General features: G+C 39.5%; 1 protein-coding gene and 1 long non-coding RNA gene across 5 annotated transcripts in view; one reads left to right on the top strand and one right to left on the bottom strand.

The window, feature by feature from the left end:
* Window positions 1-33: 33 nt before the first annotated feature.
* Window positions 34-2427, top strand: LOC119356734. Of its 2 annotated transcripts, XR_005172025.1 has the most exons (3): window positions 34-124; window positions 297-1048; window positions 1122-2427. It is a non-coding gene; the product is annotated as an uncharacterized LOC119356734 (long non-coding RNA). The 2 variants fall into 2 exon arrangements; XR_005172024.1 differs by lacking the exon at window positions 34-124 and having other exon boundaries at window positions 199-1048.
* Window positions 2428-3836: 1409 nt separating this feature from the next.
* LOC119356733 (MAP3K epsilon protein kinase 1-like) overlaps window positions 3837-14831 on the bottom strand; it is a 12437-nt gene continuing 1442 nt past the window's right edge. Inside the window, exons 3-25 of one of the 3 annotated variants that reach the window (XM_037623713.1) lie at window positions 13763-13783; window positions 13242-13315; window positions 13055-13145; window positions 12891-12974; window positions 12120-12221; window positions 11216-11347; window positions 11047-11118; window positions 10860-10957; window positions 9999-10101; window positions 9804-9846; window positions 9466-9698; window positions 9119-9349; window positions 8961-9005; window positions 8405-8584; window positions 8238-8321; window positions 8051-8142; window positions 7881-7964; window positions 7088-7779; window positions 5835-6220; window positions 5592-5726; window positions 4644-5050; window positions 4433-4547; window positions 3837-4312 (exon numbers count right to left, since the gene is read on the bottom strand). In XM_037623713.1, coding sequence (XP_037479610.1) covers window positions 4136-4312; window positions 4433-4547; window positions 4644-5050; window positions 5592-5726; window positions 5835-6220; window positions 7088-7779; window positions 7881-7964; window positions 8051-8142; window positions 8238-8321; window positions 8405-8584; window positions 8961-9005; window positions 9119-9349; window positions 9466-9698; window positions 9804-9846; window positions 9999-10101; window positions 10860-10957; window positions 11047-11118; window positions 11216-11347; window positions 12120-12221; window positions 12891-12974; window positions 13055-13145; window positions 13242-13315; window positions 13763-13783 — 3681 coding nt within the window. In that variant the 3' untranslated portion in view covers window positions 3837-4135. Of the gene's footprint in view, window positions 4313-4432; window positions 4548-4643; window positions 5051-5591; window positions 5727-5834; window positions 6221-7087; window positions 7780-7880; window positions 7965-8050; window positions 8143-8237; window positions 8322-8404; window positions 8585-8960; window positions 9006-9118; window positions 9350-9465; window positions 9847-9998; window positions 10102-10859; window positions 10958-11046; window positions 11119-11215; window positions 11348-12119; window positions 12222-12890; window positions 12975-13054; window positions 13146-13241; window positions 13316-13762; window positions 13784-14831 lie in introns of all 3 variants that reach the window. The other 2 variants (XM_037623711.1, XM_037623712.1) reach the window with 2 other exon arrangements.

The following is a 14831-nucleotide window of genomic DNA, read 5'->3' as shown; positions in this document are numbered from 1 at the left end:
ACTGGGGCTGCCCTTTAGAGATTGTAATAATCATAAGCTTCCCCAAGTGAATCGAAGTTGCTACCAACTACAGGAACTATGATTATTACAATCTCTATTCATGGGAAATCGGATTTGGAGTAAGGTATGGAAAGAGCAGGGTAAATGTTGAAAGAACAAAATGCATGCAAGAGATAGTTTGTGGGTTCTCTATAAGTCCTCATTCCAGTTCAATACCATCTATCCTAAACTAGCTCACGAGTTAGGTATGTCAATTGCCAAGAGTGACAAGCTGGTATTTGTTGTATTGCTTGCAGGGAATCCCAAAGAAGAGTAACATACGGACATACAGATGCAGATGCCCTACAATGATACGGTTGCTTCGGTCTAATGACAATGGCTGGTACATAAACGAGTACAGACCAGATCACAATCATGCACTCACTGGAAAATATGGTGAGAAAGTTTACTGGCCTTCACACAGGCATATTGATATATATACACGGGGTGTTATCAAACAGCTCCGTGAAAACAATATCAGCATTGGCAAAGTGTACAATATAATCGGCAGTTTCTTTGGTTCAATGGACAATGTATCAGTCAGCAAAAGAGCTCTGCGGGGGTTGTGTGGCAAGATCAATCGAGAACAAGCAGATAATGATGTGAAGAAGACAATAGATGTTTTGCAGAGTTAGGAGCAAAAGACTCTGGGTTATACTACAGAGTACAACATGATGGAGAGAGCCGCATACGGAACTTGTTATGGTCAACAGGAGCCAACAGAGCACAATACCACTATGCTCACAGTTGATGAATTCAAGACTGCAAGGAAGCAATTAACCGGAAGATATGGTTTGCAAAAACACAATTACCTCACCCAAATACATGAAACGAGGGAAAAATGGGCAAAACCATATTTTAATGGAAAGTTCTGTGGAAAGATGACAATCACACAACGTAGCGAGAGTGCCAACCATATGTTGAAGACTTATGTTCCAGCTAGGTGCCCCATGCATCTATTTGTTCGCCAGTACATGAGACTTCTTTTTGATAGAGACGCACCAAGATAGTAAGTTATTGAAAATATAGTATCCTATGTCATTCATGCCACCATGAGTCTAATACACCCTCTACATGTGCAGGTAGCCCCTGTTATGAAAATAAACACACCACTCGAGCTGCATGCCAGCAAAATCTACACACGAGCCATATTAGAAAATTTTGTGGAAGTTATATATGAAGCAGGACAATACAAAGTAGAAGAGGTTACTAAAGGTAAAACATATTTTGTTCGACGATATCATCCAAAAAAACATGAAAAAATGTGCAGGATTGTATACAAAGTGGAAGTTGTCGATGGAAGGGCAAACCTGATATGTGAGTGTGGCAATTTTGAACACACTGGCTTGCTCTGCTGCCATGGGGTCAAGTTAAGAAAGCATTCTATTCTCCTCGTAAAACAACTGTCTCAGAAAGCATAATAGATGTGCATGTGATAGGTACTTGATTTCCTCGGCATAGACCAAATACCTGCAAAACATATTATGAAAAGTTGGACAAAGGATGCAAGAGATGTACTGCCAGCTCACCTGTCACATATTCAGAACGACAACATTTATGTAAATTCAGTAACATCCAGACATTTGAATCTGTACACACACGCACTCGAAGTAGTGAGGTTGGGAGATGCAAATCCAGAAGCATGTGAGTGTGCAATGGAAATGTTGAACCAAAAATGGATAAACTATCACCAATAGCTGCTGTCCGTGATGGAATCGGATTGGAAGACAGACAGAACTCTGCAAACAAAAAATAAAGGTAGAGAAGCTCTTCCAGCAATTGTACAAGCCAGCGGCAATGCAAGTGATGCAGAAGGAAGTGCAGTTGGGGATTTTATAGGATTAAAAGCTCCAGAGCGAAAAAGAAAGGCCGGACGACCAACCAACAGCAGGGACAAGCAAAAAGCAAGAAATTCAAGCAACGAGCAACTGCACAAGATGTCGGCAAGTGCAGCACAAGCAAACGGATTCGCTTGTGCAGTATATGCCGAGAACCATGACACAAGAGCCCCACATATCCACAGAGAGATCTTCCCCAGAAGGAGAGGAAATAGGCAAAATGCTCAGACTGTGGAATCGGTGGGCACAGGAGAACTTGCAACAACCTAAAAGTTGTTCTCCATGTTGAACCGATTACTCTGGAAACAAATGTCATTACCACGATTGAATTAAACTTGCAGACTCTCTGTTGTTGAGGCCTCAGCATGCAGTATTTATATATCATCTGTGTAATAAGACACAGCGTTTGTTGCTGTGTGCTACGTGTTGTGTTTGTTAACGAGAGAACCTGTTCATCAACAAGTCTCATCGCTGTTAAACTACAAGTACAATCTATGTACGAGCATAAATTCCTGAAAGTTCACCATTTTATTACCGGATCCTGCAGTAATTCTTTCTTACTGCCTACTATATATTGTCGCTAGCCCTTTGAACCGAATCAAGACGTTAACTATGCATGCCATCGCACGACAACAGGTGGCATCCAATCCTGTTGTATGCCACGAACGCGAAATCCCCAATTTGGAATTTCAAACTACATGAGCGCGCTCGGCGCAAGAAGGTGTACTTAAGGAGTTGCTGCATCTCTTCGGCCGCAAGGCGCATTCATCTGCCGTTCCTCTACATCATGTTGTCTGATAGAAAAAAACAGTTGTGTGCTTGTGGGTGATCAATAACAGAGATGTCTGCACCTCTCTCGAGCGGATGCTCTGTTACGCATGTCTCTTCGAGCTCTGCTGCAGGCATCCTTGGAGCCACAAATCAACATGAGCAGCAGCTTCAGTTCTTTGCAACTTCAGATTATTTCGCCATCGACATCAACCCAGAGCATCAAGCTTTCCCCCATGTATCTTCTTTGATTGAGGTACGTACAAATCCTCTTTCGATTGATGTTCTCCCCTGGTCACCTTGGACTGAAAAGGTTGCAGACCTCGAACGAGCAGATGGGCTGAGTTAAATACAACCAGTAGGCCGTCCACCTACTGCTCGATCTTCCGTACTCCGGTACATATTGATACAGAACAGTAAACAAACGGGCCTACGGGAAACACCGTCATCAACGCTTAAACGTCGGCCACCGTCACCCGTCCTCACGGCGCCTCTTGCCGTTACGTATGCTCATTAAATATCCCCTTGTCAGCCCCCTGTACCACGGCGGACGTCCCGTATCTAAATGTGACCTAACGGCTGACGATAAAGTGAGCGCGCGAGCTCGTCCACGCCAACAGATTTTCGACCACATGCCTCTCTTTTCTCATTAATTACTTGCTACATCACTTATTTTGTCTAGATATGTGTGATATTATCACTTATGTTATTCTCACTATGGGTAGTCTTATGTTACTTCCATTGTGTGAAGAGTACAATAACCATATAATTTACGCATGGTTTGGCACCTGTTTTTTTTATGTTTTTTTCCTGCAAGTCATTTCACAAGGCGTAAATAATTCTCGAACCGTGGAGGTCACTGCTTAAATTAGGCTGATTAGCTGACACGATGCCTTTGAGAGTAAGATGGCAGGAAGTTCCTAAAAAAACACTGTAATTACAGGGCTCCCACTCCGGGCTGACTGCAATTCGAGGCTTTGCGACCAGAACCCCAGAATTGAAGAGCATCCATTCTGACAAAGCAGATTCCACCTCAACACACTTCACATGAAACTCAACACGGTGATCCGTTTCCTGTAAAATGGGCAGGAAAAGAGACATAGTACATATGAAGTCCATTCAAACCAAGCGTTGTAGGAATCCAAACCCCACACCAGGCAAAATTTTACCAACAGGAGATGCCAACACAAATAAGTCTAAACCATATCTGTTCTATTGGAAATTTCAAACGGTAATATACAGCAATTCCACTAACAGCACGCTAGGTATGAACAACCACGCAGGGATCTACAAACCCCGTTATCTTGCACCGGAGCGTCGAACCTTTCTCCCGATAAAAGGGGGAGCAGGCGCAACAGCCAGTCTGGTGCCCATGACAAGGGAAATCACAGCTGGGAACAAGGGAAAAGAAGAAGAAAGAACGAAAACTTTTCCTCTAGGGCAGACATGTACAGCTTGGGAGGAAAACACATGATGGCCTAGGCCGGAGATCACAAGACTGTATTGATGTGCAATGCCTTCAACAGTGAGGTGGCCATTTGTTTGACCAGCACTTGTTGACCGCCGCGTTGCCCATCCCTGCGCTCTTCGATGAGGTTTTGTAGCTTTTGGGGAAGGTCGTTCTCCACTATAAGCTGCTTTGGTCGAGGGTGGTGCTCATAGACAACCTGGAAAATTTGTAGCATACAGTCACATATTACTTCTCACATTGTACATAACAGCATGGAACACGTTTTACTTGACATGTAGAATCACTGAATCATGAGAGAAAAGAGTGAAGAGCAAACCTTTATTAGTTTCAGCAGAGTCAAACGAGCAATAGCTTCTCGATGGTCAAGTCTTGCAATAAGCAATGTCGTCAAACCATTGGTGGCTATTGCAGTATTTATCCGAGAAGATTTCCTGCAGTTACATTGCATACCATTGCATCTATCAATATAATCTGTGTCATTATAGAAGAGATAACATCAAACAGGAAAGGCTACCCTCTGTTCTTACGTGATTATTTTGAGGAAAGCATCGAGTATATGAACGAAATATTGTTCAGGGCAGTCTTCAAAAAATTTCACCAACTTTTGAATGGCCTCTTTCTTCAACAAGGCTTGCTCTACTTTTCTGTGATCATTGTCATGAGCCAAACAAACAGCAATGGAATCCAAAGCTGTACATGCCCATGCATCATCCTCTAACAGGTCCAGGTACACATCCAGGCCTCCATGAGCTCTCAACTGCTCTCTAGAGTTGCGAGAAGCATGAGCCATATCACAAAGAAGAGGCAAAGCATACTGCCTTAGCGGCGAGTCTGACATGACAAAATTCATCAAGTGAGGAATGATCCCATTTTCAGCTGCTTGTTCCTGTCTTCTTTTATTGATCTTACAAAGGTTGAACAGCGCATTGAGGACCTAAATGCAGAAAGGATGGGGCTGTTATGATGTGCATGTTAAAGTTCCACATATAATGATGCACAAAAACTTGCAACAGAAGGATAGTTCTGTACTTCTCCGGTTTCAGTTACCAACCATAATGATTTTGTTCCATTCAAATTATGTACACTACCCACACCCCATGCGTGTAGGCATTATAAGGCATTAAGAAATTACAGACATCATGATTCTGTTATGTTAATTATCTTTACAAAATAATCAGGTATGATTGCAGGATAGCAACTAAGCATAATCGAGGTACTTTCTTCTCCTAGGAGTAATCCCACAACACCCTGTGACTCAGGAGTAAAACTTCAGCTCCCAACTATAACAGAGCATACTCTTTTTAAATGAAACTAAAACAAAAAATATAGATGGTGAATAAAACATGATGAGAACACAATTTAGATACAACACAACTATAAGAGTGAGCATTTTAAATTTCATGCAAAGCAGCACGGAATAAGCACAACCTATCTGGTAATGTTTTTGGCAAACTAAGCATGTTTAAGCCACCAACCTCGCTATGTATTTGAAAAACTAGAGGTCCATCACGAAGTTCGAGAATTGGTATCAAATGCTTGATAGCATCTGTGCGTTGAAGTGTCTCTAGACAATTAGGATCACCAGACAAATGATTGATGCACCTAAGAATCTGCAGAAAAAGAAAAATTGTTCCAGAGCAGGAACAGAAAACATAAACAAATCAGTCACCTGAAAAATTAGCTAGCAGAAACAATTTGTAAAATGCTTCAAGCTTTACCTTCAGAAGAATAGGAGATTCTATCTTGTTGAACATCTGGAAAAGCCGTGCGAGAAGGCTTTGGCTAGACATGAGAGATTTTACAACAGTGTCTGCTTGTGCAAACTCCAAAAGAAGATCTGCCACTTTCTCAAGATACTCGCGTGCAACATCAGCACTCATAGAAACCATTTGAGCTAATAGACCAGATGATGTTGTACTTCCTGGCATTCTTGCATTGAGCACTCCTGATCCAGATAACACGCCCGATGCTGTTTGTGATGCTGCTCCAGATATTGATGTTCCCTCATTGGAAGCTGTTGGACCATACTTCATACTTGGAATCCTATTTGAAGCTTTCGTATTAGAATCAAGGTTACCATTCTCTCTTCCCTGTCTAGAGACCTCTGCACGAAATTCAAAGAGTGATTAGTGAACAACGAAAGGTTTTTTCTGTCACAATAAACCCCTTCACTCTAGGTACACAGTATTTAATAGTGTATCTCACACCAAGCATCTGCACAGTTAATGCAAGGTGCCCAATGGATAGAGGAGGGTGAGAACAGCAGTTGACAACTGATCTTGCCCTGATCTGATTGTCTTGGTTTGAATTCATTATGGTTACTTTTGCGTCTTAACTATCCTGCTCGTTCATTTTTGCTGTCTGTATTCCGTCTCTTTGTAATTCATTAATGACAACCAGGGTCGGTACAAAGTTCCAGTAGAACCAGCTTGTCCCAACATTGTTCACTACTGGGCATCACCAGCTACGGTAACATCTGGAAGCTACATGTTCTCTTGTGGATTGTAGTCTCTGGATTTTGCAAATGACGCGAAGTAACCAAAAGGAAAATAAATAAAGGTAAAGCGGAAAAAAACCCGACAAAAAAACAAGATTCTACCAAACATTCAGGAAACCTTGAGGGTCCTATAGCATGTGGCGCCACCACCTCCCTCTTTTACGATCTCATCCATAAACCCCGTGAACCCAAACACTAGCCCCATTCCCCACCAACCAACGGATGTTTTTTGGGTATAAAATGAACGGACATTGGGAAGACCTAGAAGCAGATAAGTAGCAAAGTCACGAGGTAGGAGCGAAAGGCAAAGTAGTAGCGGAGCCGCATGATAAGGATATTTTTAGAAAAGGATTGATGGAAAAGGAAAAGAGAATGTACAGAAAGTGCTTGTCGTCTCCTAGCAAAACTATTGGGATGGGGAAATAATTGAGAAGAGAAAGCTCAGAGATAAAGAACTGGAATTGAGTAGCGTACCAGCAAATTCTGCCATTAGCAAGTCAAGTTCACCGTTTGTTTTCCTCTCTACTGAAGCATGTAATAGTGGCAAAATACTTTCATGCCTTTCTAGTCCAGACATGTGACGGGCATAATCAAGTTGTCCAGATACATGACGAGAGGGAGGTTCTTTCTCTAATAAACTCAGTAAAGGCCGGATTTGATCATTCTGACCACTACTATGTCCATTTGATACTAATTCTATATGCTTGGGAGATCTGTCTGTTGATGACCTTCCTCCAGAAACACTAAGCCGCTGTGGCCTTACCAGGTCATTATCATTTCTCTCCATGTGACCAGCAGCAGATATATCATTGAACCTAGGAGATGCTGATGGATCCAATAAGATATGGTGCTTATCAGCATCTGCTTGTAATGACTGCATGGAGCCAGATGAATGGTAATGATCCAGCCTTACTTTAGAACTTTCTAGCATCGGCACATCTAGCTGACCAGATTTTAGACGGGGGGTGGAACCATTCTGTACTGAAGCACCTGACCCTGAGATGGAAGCAAATCGTGTTGCTTCATTCAAGCTATGAAGAGTATTAACTAGCCTGAGAAGTATCCCATTTTTTGCTGCTATACGACAGAAATCATTTCTTGGCGTTGAATGCTGAAGCTTGAAGACCTGCCAGATGCCATCAATTGCAAGATGAACCATTTCCCTGCTAATTTAAAATATACTTATGAGAAACAAGCATCTAGTAATACATAGGATACACCAGAAAATTCTAAAGGAATGGTTTAAGACAAAAATGTACAAACTTACCTAAATTTTGCATAGTCAGGCTCCAAAAAACTCACCAAAACAGGTATACCTTGGCATGCGATGAACATTTGCAACGTCAAGGTGCTGGAGATGGAAAACTGATAGTTAGCGCCGGCTTGTGTTTAAATACAGTTTAACACCCACACCCTGAACCATGACAGAAAATAAACCTGGCCTGGCAAAGTTGCTGCAGAAAAAAGGATGCTTGCATCCGGACTTCCTTTGCACGATCTGGCACGGCAAAATTCATCACCACTGGTATCTGCAAACAAACTTTACAATATCAATTATCCATTCCATGTTGTCAACAGAATTTAGAGATCATAAATTGTTATTGAAGTGGAACCGAAGCCTCACTAGGCCAACAAGACAGGCATTTTCCAGGAAGCCCGTATTATCTTTTACAATGTAGTTGATGAGTTGCAGAACAGAACATATAATCTGCAGCAAATAAACAGTCAACTTTTCAGTGTGAAGACCAGCAAAAAAAAAAAACTTTGTGAAACTAAAGTAAAAGTACATACACGGTTTTTGGGAAGTTCAAGAAGTTCCATCAATGGAAGGAAACCATTCTGTGACACATAAATCTGTTTTTGCTCAGGCCGGTGACTGAAGAATAACATAAGCTTTTGGCATGCTGACAATATTACTTCTTCACTTTCCCCGGGCTTCAGCTGTGCTACTATTTTGCTGTATTCCACAGACTGTAAATATAAGCAACAGCAGTATTTCATGGTCAGTACAGAATAATAATTACAAATGTATCATAACCAACGTGATAAAAAGTACTGTGAAATTGCATTTAAAAGTTAAAATAACTTGGAAAACAACATTTCTAAATAAAGGACATCTAATGTGGCATGTGAATTTGCAACCGAGCAGTTGATAACAACAGCTAAGGAGCAATGTAAACTAATGCCACCTCTCAAATACTACTGAAGCTGGACACTTTACCATAACATGTAATATTTACAAAATAAAATGGTTTAACAGGACTGTTGCCACACAATTAAAATGCTCAAAATGAATAAACGCAGATATCTGTTGCCAAATATATCACAGCTCTAGCAGATGGCAGACCTGTAAAGGGAAAAGATTCTCTCCTGGAATGTTGTCATGAAATTCCTGTAAAAAGTATTTGATGATAATATCGTCAGAGCTACAGTCATCGGAATTTCATCTATTTTTCTACATTTTCAAAGAAGGGAAAATAGAACACATAGTGGTGAGAGCAATACCTCAAATAATTCAAGAAGTTTTCCGCCATTCATGGGCACATTGTCATTTCCCTTCTGCTTCTGTGACACCATCCTATCCCTGAGCTCTTGAGCGGTAGTGGATGTTGAAGCTACAGCCCCATGATCTCCTCGCTTGTCAATTGGGAATAAATCCTCCAATGAGGCATCTCCAGGTGTATCACTGAATCTACTCAGTCCATTAGCTCCCTCGGGAACTAAAGGTTTTGCCTCCTGTAAAGACATGATATACATGAATGTCATAAAGAATAGGTATCTGCATTCTTGACCAAGAAAGCATAAGATTTTTTTCTGTGTGCAAGGACAATTGCTGTACGGAAAGTTCTCACCTCTAGAAAGGTGACATTCTGTTTCCCAGCCTGGAAGGAGAAAGCATCATCATCCTCAAAACTCGAATGGTCTTTACTTTCAGGCTCTAAATCTTTGCTGTCACCGTTTTTTGATTCTTGGCTGCTCCTAGCTACCTTAGTTGGCAGAACATCTTGTGAAGGTTCATGTTTTATCTTGCCATTTAAATCAGTAACTCCAGGAGAAGATTCCAATGGTAGCTTTTCATGAAAAACTAATGTAGGATCTTTAGTGAGAACCACATTATCTTTCATAAGTTCTGCACCGTTTGAAATATTGCTTTCTGCAGGTTTTCCATCATGAAGCTCGTCAGATTTACCTTGTCCCGCAGATAGAGAAACCAGTTCTTTTGTTCCATCCTCCTAGGACCACATTATAGTTACAGATAAATAAAAGTTTAATATACAGAGATCATCATAAGGTACCCCTCAAAAAAAATCATAAGGTCCACCACAAGAATTTGGACTGATTCCATTCAATGAACTGAACATGGGAAAAAACCTTAAAAGCTTACCTGCTCAATGTCAGAAGCAACAGGTGCTTGTGTATCTCCTGGTGGATCAGAAAACCCGGCGTGATTATCGCTACTTGGGACTTCATCATCCATGTCAATATGCCTTATTATACAAACAAATTATAAACTCCTTTAGTAGCCTATCAATCAAAGTCACTTTCGGAAGACAGTTAAAGAAAAGTTGGTAGCAGTTCTGTGGACAGTTAATCTGTTGAGATTTACAGATTATAATAATTATACATTTCCAGGATTTAATCACCGCATGAGCATGAGAAAATCCATGAAAAGGAACAAAAATCAGAATGAGCATGGAACACACATATTAAGTATGTAGCAAGAGTGCAAAGCATGATTGTTGCAAAGCACAAACTGTGTATGCTTCTTAGCAAATCACCAGCTTTGAACAGACATAGGCAAAAACAAAATAGAATACTCATATATTGAAAACAGAGAATTTTACTATATAAAGTTTCAACAGCAGGAAAAGGTTCAAAATATATCGGTTCAGGCACTAAAAGAACAGAAGCAAACATATCTTGTATTCTTGTGGGGAAGTTGCATCCAAAACAAAATCAAGTAGTCCTGCAAGTTAACCACTGGGAATCTCATCACATCCCAGTCACTAAACACATAATAATACAACTACCATGAAATAATTTTCATGAATTTAGTGATGCTTGAAAATTGACAAGTACAGGTTAAGTCTGAAGGCCAACTATATTGAGTGACTGAAAAAGGTCAAATTCTGGGGCTATCAGGTGATTTCACGATGTCCTATTTTTCTAGAGAGCATTTGTTGATTCATCTGCTATTTACTGTCATGATAACAATAGAAAAAATGATCTCATAAATCTGAACTACCTCGGATGAGTCTGCCGGGGAGATGGCGAGGCCCGTCTCGAGTTCTGCAACCATGGGTGCATCAACAATGTCTTCGCATCAGGCCGTTGTATTGAATCCTACAAGTGCTTCTTAAAGTCAGAACAGAAAACAATTAGGAAGAATAAAACGAGTCTTCTAAAAGTAGAAAGGACAAATAACAAAGAACCTTCTGAAAACATTGCCGGAGAAAATCAGTAATCTCGGGAGAGAATCCTTCTGGTATTGGTGGTTGCACATCCTGCATTACATGGGTACAACAAATTTTATGTAATGTGCAAATGAACAGTTCTGTTGGAGATGTCGGAAGAGAGGGGAAACATTTGCAAGTAATCAACCTGAACAATGCGAAATAGTGCAGGCATAGGCTGCAGTTCATAATATGGTGGGGAACAAGTGAGTAGCTCAATAACTGTGCAACCAACACTCCAGATATCTGATGCGGCACAAACACCAGACATTTCAATAACCTAATGCAGGCAAGAAATGATGAAGGTAAGTCAAAATATAATGATAATACAAGATAGCAAGAAATTCAAGTCTATTACAACATCAATCCACAGTTATAAATGTTATGTACTAGCATCTTGAGAGAGTAAATACTGTCAAAAGTTTGCAGATTCGATTAATTTTGCCTGCTAACACTCGCTGTGATGCTATCATATCAGCGGTATGAATTATCAGTTACAATATTCCAGATGCTAACAGTACTATGTGAAATTTAGGATTTTTACCACCTAAATTGTCCTGGGGCAGGTCTGATGGTCGGTGCAAAGTTTTATTTTCTCATCGCACGTTTACCTGGTTCTATTGGCATGTAGTGTCAAAATTTGTCCCCGTCCTGTATCTTTTTGGAAATGTATGTCACACAAGTCATCAGCCACACTGGCATAATTAAGTTCCTTGACCTTGTAGTCTACGTTCAAGAAAACACTTACAAAACAAAGAAAAATGACGAATAGCAAATTTATACTGATACTTCTCTTGGCAAATGGTCTTTTCCCCCTGAAGTGATAATACAAGCTGATGAACTGCTATTAAACTGATGATTGTATTATTGTAGCGATGCTTCAAATTTGATGTTCAGTGAGTCGGAGTCCAATGGAACAGGTTACAGAACAACGCCTTTAAGACAATTAAAAGTAAAAGAAAGGCAAGAGGAAGTTGAGAAAGCAATCCAGTATGAAATGCACCTAACAAATAATTCGGCAGGAACCAAAAAAAATGGAAGGAATTAGAAACCTCGGGGGCCATCCAGTATGGGGTTCCAACCACTGAATGTGTGTTGACATCGGCTTCAGTTAATTTAGTAGCAACTCCAAAATCAGCAAGTTTAACAAGGCCCTAAACAAGATAACAAAGAAAAATGAGAGCATGTGCAGGAAGAAGAGTAACATGATTCCAGAAAAATCAACCTTATAATGCCCTTGGTCGTACATCATAGCAAGTCTGGAATTCAAGTTTAGCCATGGGCTACATCAACCGTATTAAATATTCCCATATGAAATATTAGTAGCTAACTAGCTACCCACTCCATTTCACAATATAGTATTCTATCTAGTGAGAAAAGTATGGTCCAATTACAGGAAATATTACTCGAGTTTGAGCATTCTAGGTATGCATGTAACATACACCCCACATCAATATAAAAATGTTATACATTCACAAGATACTGAAATGTAGCCTGAAAATGTTGAATTTGTCCTCTTTTACCATCCAAAGCATCAAGAGCAGACAATTGTATCAACTACCGTTAAATGATTGTACATTTGTAGTTCTCTCTTCCCGAAAAAAACTGCCAGGTTGCCCATGTCAGCCATTCTACTTTCCTGGGTGTCCATTTATTTACTTATTAACAGAAAGCTTATTCAAAAGATAAATTTTGAGCATAATATTCAGAATAGCCTTTTCAACACAGTTATAAGACCCATCTTACTTGTCTAGATTTTCATTATTTGAAGTCAAAACAAAGAAAAACCATGTGCAAATATGCAAGTGATAAGAGCCATTTACCTCTTTAGTTGTTAATATATTTGCACCCTTGATATCTCTATGTATGACACCTTGCTCATGCAGATAGACAAGACCTTCCAACACCTGGTCACATATGTAAAAGTTGGAAGCAGGCATAGCAAGAAAATGGGAAGTCACAGTAATAACCATATAATATATTTCACCTGAGCAATGTAGACAGCTGCTAATGATTCAGGAAATGGTCCAAATTTGTTTGGCTTGATAATATTGGCTAGTGAACCATTCTCCACATATCTGCAGTTATTATACAGCTATCAGAACTTACCATGCTAAAATGCTATACATGTACTTCGTATCAAGACATGACAGTGAGGACACAGGATTTCTTACTCTAAAATAATATGAAGATGGCTATTTGTCTTCAATGATCCAAGATACTTCACAATATTTTTGTGATTGAGATTCTGCATAAATTAACAAAACCTTGAGTCCAAAGCAACATGATCATGTGCATCCAGAATAGGAGGGGTGAATTAGATGTTCAAAAATAAAGGTCCTTCTAATTATGGGTACAATATGAGTGATTAAAAAAAAGGGCACAGTATCTATATTAAAAATGAAGGTTCTTTCATAGACTTATGATCATCCATACTATCGAAATGTTTACATAACCGACTGAGTGTACAAAAATAAGTACATTTTTTTAAAATAAGTCAACTGAGGGGAGGATGCCCCTCAGGATTCTTAATTATAAATTTGCCACAGGACTATAATTATGCAAAATGATAACAAAAAACTTATATAAATAGGAAATCTGGAGAAGATGCAAGACAGCCAAGGAAAATACGGGTTTAATTGTTTTACTGAATCCAGATGCGATAAGTACATAAAGAAAATGCTGTAAGACTTACTTTCAATAGATCAATTTCTTGCTGAATCGGCCACACCACCCACGAGAACAGTTATTAAACCGTACACAAAAGATAATTAGTTAGAACCCCATATTACAATGATACAAAACACAATGTAGAAAATGACGATATTCCAACAAAATCGTTCAAATGTTGAAAATCTGAATAAAGGGACAAACAAATCTGATGAGTTGATAGAAAATATGGCATCATGTTAATACAACAAGAATCAAGAATGTGAAATATATAATTTTTGGGAACCCGGTGTTCCAAATAGCAGTAAGCAGTTAACTAGCGGTCACCCCCCCTCGCTGCAATAGTGTAGTATATGACTCTCTAGACAGCATTGAGTGCAGTTAAATAAATTTTTAACAAAGAGATGGTCTGTGTAGTGTGCACGATGGCATGCATTAAAAGCTACTCCCTCTGTAAACTAATATAAGACCGTTTAGATCACTACTTTAGTGATCTAAACGGTCTTATAGTGATCTAAACGGTCTTATATTAGTTTGCAGAGGGAGTAACATTTAAAGACTCGTTTCACTATAAGAGTACCAAACTAACAAATAGTATATAATACAGTGTTATGAAAACAAAATCTATTATTTGAGTGACTGAGGCTTCCAAGATGTAAGCACCAACATCAACTCCATGCACTAAACCTATATGTGCACCAAGTAACAAAAGGAAAGGATGGAGTGCACCATTAGTGTCATTCCACATTTCCAATTTCACAAAAGTGTAACACTAACAGCTTAATGTTCTAAAATTTAATCTCAGAGATAACTAAGAGTGGTATATTGGTACATGAATTATATAAACTATCCATATTTACGACCCTAACACTTATATAGCCTTCAACAGCTAGGCTACATACTGGCCCAGAATAAAAATATCAATGCAACTAACTATTCTTCAACTTAGATTTTCCAGCCCCTAAACCCAGACACACAAAAAAATTATAAGGACTCAAGAGCTCCTATGGTTTACAAGGATGCGTACAAGCATAAATACTTTGTAACAGTTAAGAAATTAAATGTTATTCCAATGAACAATTTAAAGGAATTTA

Source organism: Triticum dicoccoides, chromosome 2A (genome assembly GCF_002162155.2).
Source record: "Triticum dicoccoides isolate Atlit2015 ecotype Zavitan chromosome 2A, WEW_v2.0, whole genome shotgun sequence".
Lineage (NCBI taxonomy): Eukaryota > Viridiplantae > Streptophyta > Magnoliopsida > Poales > Poaceae > Triticum > Triticum dicoccoides.
This window is presented reverse-complemented; position numbering and strand designations above follow the sequence as displayed.